This window comes from Pollachius pollachius (genome assembly GCF_949987615.1).
Source record: "Pollachius pollachius genome assembly, chromosome: 1".
NCBI classification, from domain to species: Eukaryota; Metazoa; Chordata; class Actinopteri; order Gadiformes; family Gadidae; genus Pollachius; species Pollachius pollachius.
Genome location: NC_136934.1, coordinates 2,484,224 through 2,491,723, shown reverse-complemented (window position 1 = coordinate 2,491,723; position 7,500 = coordinate 2,484,224). Strand labels below are relative to the sequence as shown.

Here is a 7,500-nt window from a genome sequence, read left to right as displayed (position 1 = left end):
TCTCTACCTCTCTCTCCTCTATCCTTCTCTCGACTTCTCCCTTCTCTGCTCATTCTCCCTCCTTTTCTCCTCCTCTCTCCATCTATGCTTCTCGTGCTGTTCACCTTCTCTCTCCATCCATCCTTCGTCTCTCTCACTTCTACCCTTTTCTTATCGTCTCCGTCCCTCCCCTTGTTGTCTCCTTCGGTTCTCCTTCTCCCCTGCCCTCTCTCCTCATCGCCTCCTCCTTATCTCCCCCATCTCCCATCCTTCTATTCCCCCTTTGTCGGTCTCCCTCCTCCCCTTCTCCTCTCCCTCCTTATATCTCCCTTTTCTCCTCCCTGCCTCCTCCTTCTCTCCTCGCCGCCTCCTCCTTCTCTCCTCCCTCTCCTGTCTCCTGTGCTTTGCCTTCTCTTCTGCTTCTTCCGTCTCTCTCCTCCTCATACCCCCCTTCCCTCCTCCTCCTCCTCCTCCTCCTCGTCTCTCCTTATCTCTCTGCAGACCTGAGGAAAAACTTTGAGCAGGACCCCCAGGGGAAGGATGTGCCAATCAAAGGGATGATCGTCTTGCACTGCCGGCCCCCAGAGGGGGTGCCCGCGGCGGAGGTAAGAGCGCCTGCTTTCCCCCCCCAACCCAAACATCCAAAACAGCCGGCAGAGAGAGCTTAAGACTCTCCACAGCACGGAGGAGAGGGAGACGGTAGGTGTCCAGTGAATAGAGAGCTCCTGGAGCCCACGGAGAGCGGCGGTACGGGCTGCTGGCTGCAGTGCCTCCGACGCGGAGATGAATAGCCTCTTTTTAACTGGTGTACAGGGCCCGGTAGTCTGCGGCCTGCCGCCTCCCTGAAGGCAGCTAACCCTACCTGCTCAGTAATGAAGTGTCGACAAGAGGGAGGGGATTTCACCGTATGTTGGAGAACGGCTTAATAGCGAAAAGGGTTTTAATACTTTATTGGGGCTTTTATTTTTGTGCACCTGGTATTTTCTCTCAACGTTGTTTTGTGGTTCATTATGTCTTGTATATATTTTAGGAGTATACATACAGGGACATGTATAATATTCCCGCATATATATCCGGGAAACAGAATATTGATCTGGATTCGATTCCCTGTCTAGCTCGACCACAGAGCAAGGCATAAACACCGCCAGGGTTAGGGGTTAAATTCCCTGTCTAGCTCAACTATGGAGCAAGGCATCCGTTCTTCCAGGGTAAGGAGTTTGATTCCCTGTGTAGCTCAACTAACTGGTAGAGCAAGAAATCAACACTGCCAGGGCTAGGGGTTTGATTCCCTGTCTAGCTCAACTATAGAGCAAGGCATCAAAACTGATAGGGTTTGGGGTTTGTTTCCCCCTAGGACCACCCATGCTAAGAAAGTCTCACTTATGGCATTTGAAGACACTTGATCGACCAAAAGCTCATATACTGTATAGTGCATATATACTGTATGTGCTCTTTAGTGGATGCTTGTGCTGTTTATATAGATCTGTATTTCATCTACAGTTCCTGTGAGAAATATATGAAACAAAACATATTACAGTATGAAAACTTAATTTCCCACAAGCCCTCTTGCGAAGAGCTACTTGCGTTGTTGTTTTGGCACCGCGAGCATTTGTTTGGAAGAGGGAAGCTCTGTTCAGGAGGAGAAACGCAACAACAACAACAACAGCAACGTTGTTCGGGAGATGTATCGCCGCCGGTGATGCGGCGCTCCGTACTCTCCTGTTCTCTCCGGTCTGTGTCTCCGCCGCCGTTTGATCTACCGCATTCACCGGGAAAAACCTAACCTGGTGTCAAGCATCAATTACCCCCCCCCAGCTAAGTTCACACGCAGGCGTTCCCCTGAAGCAGGATTCTCCCGGAGTAAAGCCGCGTTTTATGGGGTAGCGGCGGCGGCAGGGAGCCCCCCCGAACCCACGGCCAGACAACGTATGTGTGTAATTGTAGGCCGTTATCTCGCAGCGCGCGGTATATCAGTTCCAGAGGCCAGATGGAGCTGGCGGGGGGGGGGGGGGAAAGGGGGGGGGTAGCTCTGCCAGAAGGGCTCCAGTGGGGTCTTTAGATATACGGCGGGGGGGGTGGGAAGGGGGGCTTAGCAGTGTAATTGACACGAGGGTTTGGGCTGAGGTCAGCAGCCAGACGTCCGGCTTTATGAATTATTGAAGTGGAAATCGAGCAGCGGCGGCGTTCAGGTGTTTCACAATCTGCAGCGCAGAAAGGGATTCAGATTGTCACGGACACTCCCAGGCTCTCCGTCCCCCGCTTTCTCTCTCTCTCTCTCGCGCTCTCTCTCTAGCTCTGTCTCGCTCAGTCCCTCTCTCTCTTTCTCTCCCCCCTCTCCCTACCTCTACACTCCCCCCCTCTCTCTTCCTCTCTCCCTCCTCTACCCTGTTCTCTCTCTCTCCCCCCCCCTTTCGCTCTCTTTCCCCGTCTTACTCTCTCCACCTCTCTCTCTCCCCTCTCCCTCTCTCTCCCCCCTCTCCCTCTCTCTCTTCCCTCTCCCTCTCTCTCTCCCCTCTCCCTCTCTCTCCCCCCTCTCCCTCTCTCTCTTCCCTCTCCCTCTCTCTCTCCCCTCTCCCTCTCTCTCCCCCCTCTCCCTCTCTCTCTCTCTCTCTCCCTCCCCTCTGCACTCCCCCCCTCTCTCCCCTCTGTCTATGTAAATGAGGGCCTCGGTAGGGAGAAGAGGAGGGTGAATCATATACAGAGGCGAACCAAGGCCAGGAACCTCTTCCTCAGTCAATCTCTCAACGCACCTATGCCATGAAATATTAAGATGGCAGCGGCCCAATGCTGCGATGGGAAGCTTGAAAAGGCAGAATACAAGACAGCTAACATCTTCGCAAGCTTTAATACAAAGCGAGATGGTGTCTTAACCTGGTTTTAATATACAGTGAGGTGGTGTCTTTGCCTGGTTTTAATATACCGAGAGTTGGTGTCTTAACCTGGTTTTAATATACAGTGATGTTGCGTTTAAACCGGGTTGTATAATACACTGAGGTTGAATTGTGTGTTTGTATGTTTGTATGTATGTGTGTGTGTATGTGTGTGTGTGTGTGTGTGTGTATATGTATGTGTGTGTGTTTATATATGCATGTATGTACAGTATGCATGTACAATATGTATGTATGTATGTATTTATGTATATATAACTCTCTGGCCCCCTCTCTCTCTGCCTACATTATACAGATATGATCATTGAATATAATAAATCACATACTCTTATCTAATAGATCATAATGTCAACCCTGGCCAGCCTTGTGCTAGGAGGAGTCTGAAAGGTCACATCTTCTGGTATGGATTATAGGATTATTCCATCTCCACTACCAATAACCTATAAGAACACTGTTTTACGAAATACCAACATATGCAAATATCTTATCCAAGGGCAGGGCTGTAATTATTAATGGATCACATAATGGATGGGTGGTTCATCAAAATAAAACTAATTACTGCAGTGTCTTTACGTGGTCGGCACCAGGAAGTGAGTCTATGAGTCGATCCTAAGACGCTGCTGACAGACATCCTTGGATCACGCGGCGGCGGCATGTGGCTCAGGACGTAGAGCAGGTTGACTTGTTACCGGAAGGGTGCTAGTTTGATCCCATTTACATTTACATTTACATTTAGGGCATTTAGCAGACGCTTTTATCCAAAGCGACTTACAATAAGTGCATTTGTTACAATAAGTACATTTGTCATAAGAAGTGAAACAATGTATCGCTGTCGGTACAGTAAAGACGTTCATAGAACCAAGTGCAAGTATTACAATCGCGAGGCTAACCCATTCCCCGTGTAAAGCAGCGATAGCAGCTACTGTAGATGCTACACAATTAAGTACCTAGGTCCCCTAGGTTTCACTGAGCAAGAAGCCTCACACTAACTGCTCCCGATGAGCCGGCTGTCGCCTTCCGTGGTCGACTCCGCCGACGGTGTGTGAATGTGTGCATGAATGGGTGAATGTCAGGCAGTATTGTAAAGTGCTTTGAGTGGCCACTGGTTAGGAAAGCTCTATATAAATGCAGTCCATTTAGCATTTACTTCCTTGGAAGAGTTCCCGGGAGGAAGTGTGAAATGAAAAGCCACAACTAAAAGCCGATCTCCAAACTTTCCTGAATGGATCTTTTTAATCCTCCCCAAATCCCCTGGATCACGCCCCGCAAAGGTGGGCAGTCCTGGGGGACGGGGGCCACAAATCCTCTGGAAGCTTCAGCTCCTCCATACCAGCTTTACATCCCGTGCCCACCCTACCTCCACCTCCACCTCCAGCCCGACCATTCCTCCAACCTGCCCCCCAGCAAAGGCCTCAAAGGGTAACCCCGAGTTTTCTGTGAATTTGCTGTCGTCCTTATAGAGTTCCGGAGAGTTCCGGAGAGTTCCGCAGGGTTCCGTAGAGTTAGGCAGAGTTCCGCAGAGTTCCGCAGGGCAAGGCAGAGCTAGTCCCAGCATCTGTTCATGTGAAGTGAAAACCCTTTTTATTACTTCCTGAAGGCCGGCAATGTGTTCGGAACCGTCTCTTATCCAGGGTGCCGGCAGCACAATGAGAGATTGTAGTTTGTCTTCAAAACAAGCGAGTCCCTAGCACACAGGTAGGGTTAGGGGGGAGACAGAGAGGGATGGGGGAGGGAGTCACACGAGGGGGGGGGGGGGGAGAAGCTATCTGTGACGGCCGCTGACAGCTGATCCTGGGGGAGGGCTCATAATACCACTGAGCCCGCGGCGAATCACAGGAGGCCAGCAATCAGGGCGCCCGAAATAGGGCCGAATTATCACTGTGTTGGTAAACAAACTACGGTCTTATTGTGTTCCTCTCTCACTTTCCCCATCTCACTCTCCTTCTCCCCCGTCTCCCCCTCTCCCTCCTTGTCTTTCCCCCTCTCCCTCCCAACCTGTGGCCTGGGGATGCACTCGTCTTGAATAGGAGATTATTCAGAATGCATTGGAAGGAGTGAAACGTGTGTTTGCCTTACATGAACAGGAGCCAGGCTACTTTTACCCTGCAGGTCAATGGGAGCAGCTAACGGAGAGCCAATGCTAACCCAGCAAACGCAGATATCTGGGTGTATCCCTTGTAACAATGCAGACCACAACTCCCTTCTAACCCTCCTTCTATTCTTTGACTTCTTATATTCAATCCAACTTCATTGATCCACCGGATCAATCAAACTTCATTGATCCAGCACCTTTTGTGCGCAACTGCAATTCAATGATCTTTGTAATGGAGGCAGCGGAACAGGAACAGCAAATACTGTTTAAAATAGCAATTAAAATTGTTCAAAGAATTAGGGAGAGGTAGATTTGCGAGGTACATTAAAATATGTTAGCTATTACTACTCGGTGATTATAACAGCATACACGGCACACACACCCACGCTCCCGTACACACACACACACACACACACACACACACACACACACACACACACACACACACACACGCACACACACACACACGCGCACACACACACACACACACACACACACACACACACACACACACACACACACGCATACACGCATACACATACACACACACACATACACATACACACACCCACGCTCCCATACACACACACACACACACACACATTCACACACACACCTACACTTCCACACACACACACACACACCAATACACAACAGCAGACACACACACAATCCCACACACACACACGCAACAGTAGAAACACACACACAATCCCACACACACACACACACACACACAACAGTAGACACACACGCACACACACTCACACCCATGCACACACACACACACACACACACACACACACACACACCGATACACACTCACGCCTCAGGAGCCAGGAGCTCTCTATTTATTTTCCACAGAGATAAAAGCACGGTGGTGCATAGTGATGTGGCTGCACCCACCCAAGGGGCATGGCTGGGGGGCAGGGCTGGTGGAGCGTGGGGGTGGGTGGGTGTACCGCTGTGGACCGCCCCGCGCCCCCTCTGTGTGTCCCCCCCCCCCCCATACCCCCCCCCTGATGAGCGCACAGAGCCGGGAAGCCGAGCCAGGGGCCATCCAGCACGCCTCTCCCCCCTCCTCCCCTCTCCCTGTTCGATGCTCACCTGCTGCTGCCGGCAGCGTTCTCCTCATCACGAGACGACCACACCGGGATGTTGGCTTGCCAAGGCTGTGTGGGTGGGTGTGTGTGTCGTTTGCGTGTGTGGGTGTGTGTGTGTGTGTGTGTGTGTGTGACTTTATTTCCGTTCTTGTCAATCTGCCAACTCAACCCCATGGGCAGTGTGTTTTTTGTTTTTCCCTGTGTTTTGATCATGCCTTTGGTGGTGGGTGTGTGTGTGTGTGCGCGTTTGCGTGCACGCGTGTGCGTCCTTGCACGCTGTCGGTAAACGGCTATGGCTTGGGTGCTTGCGGACAGATTATCCCGTATGCCCGTGTGCTGAGTCTCCTGATAGGGGGTCCTCCTGCCCCCCACGGGGCAGTATCACGGGTGTCGCAGCGATATGAATCAAAAATAAATCTTCTCCCTGATGGAGGTGGTGGGGAAGGTGATGGTGAAGGTGATGGGAGGTAGTGGTAGTGGTGGTGGTGGAGGTAGTGGTGGATGCGATGGAATTGGTGGTGGAGGTGGTGTTGGTGGTGACGGTGGTGGAGGTGGTGAAGGTGATGGTGGTGGAGGTAGCACTAGTGGTGATGGAGGTGGTGGTGGTGGATGGAATGCTGGTGGTGAAAGTAGTGTTGTTGGTGCATGCAGTAGTGGTGGTGACGGAGGTTTTGATGGAGGCAGCGGTGGTGGTGGTGGTGGATGTAGCAATGGTGGTGGTGGTGGTGATGGCGTTGGTGGAGGTGGGGGTGGTGGAGGTGGTGGTGGTGGTGGAGGTGGTGGTGATGGAGGTGGTGGTGGTGGGGATGGAGGTGGTGTTGATGGAGCAGGTGGTGGAGGTGGGGTCAGGCTGAGCTCGGAGCAGGGAGACGGAGGGCGCCTGTCTGATCTTCATCAGTGGTCCTCATCAGTCTTCATGATTGCTGGCGCGTCTCTCGTTACACCACAGTTCTCTCCTCTAATTGGCCCTCAGCCCACAAACAGCTAATCACCGGTGAATGTCATTCCAGTGAGGTGTGCGTTTGTGTCTGTATGTGCGCGTTCATGCGTGAGTGTGCGTCTAAAATACAACGTTCAACAGAGAGACATTTTTGTTGCCCGTGGACACTTGTGTATGTGCACCCAGCCCGAGGGGAGAGGAGAGGAGAGGAGGAGAGGAGAGGAGGAGAGAGGAAGAAGGGGAGGAGGGGAGAGGAGAGAGAAGAGGAGAGAGGAGGAGAGGGGAGGGGAGAGGAGGAAGGGTGGGGAGAGGAGAGGATGAAGGTAGGGGAGAGGAGGAGAAGAGGGCAGAGGAGGTGAGAGGAGGAGACAAAAGGGGAGAGGAGAGGAGAGGAGGGGAGAAGAGGAGATGGGGAGAAAGGAGGAGAGGAGAGGGGGGAGGGGAGAAGAGGAGAGGAGGAGGGGAGAGGAGGGGAAAGGAGAGAGGAGGGGAGAGGAG

At 52.1% G+C, this 7,500-nt stretch overlaps 1 protein-coding gene across 1 annotated transcript in view; it reads left to right on the top strand.

The window, feature by feature from the left end:
• The window catches only part of unc5db (unc-5 netrin receptor Db), a gene marked incomplete at both ends in the record, with an annotated part of 128,939 nt that overhangs the window by 79,617 nt on the left and 41,822 nt on the right, over positions 1-7,500 (top strand). The window contains 1 exon segment of the mRNA XM_079750263.1: positions 481-584. Coding sequence (XP_079606389.1) covers positions 481-584 — 104 coding nt within the window.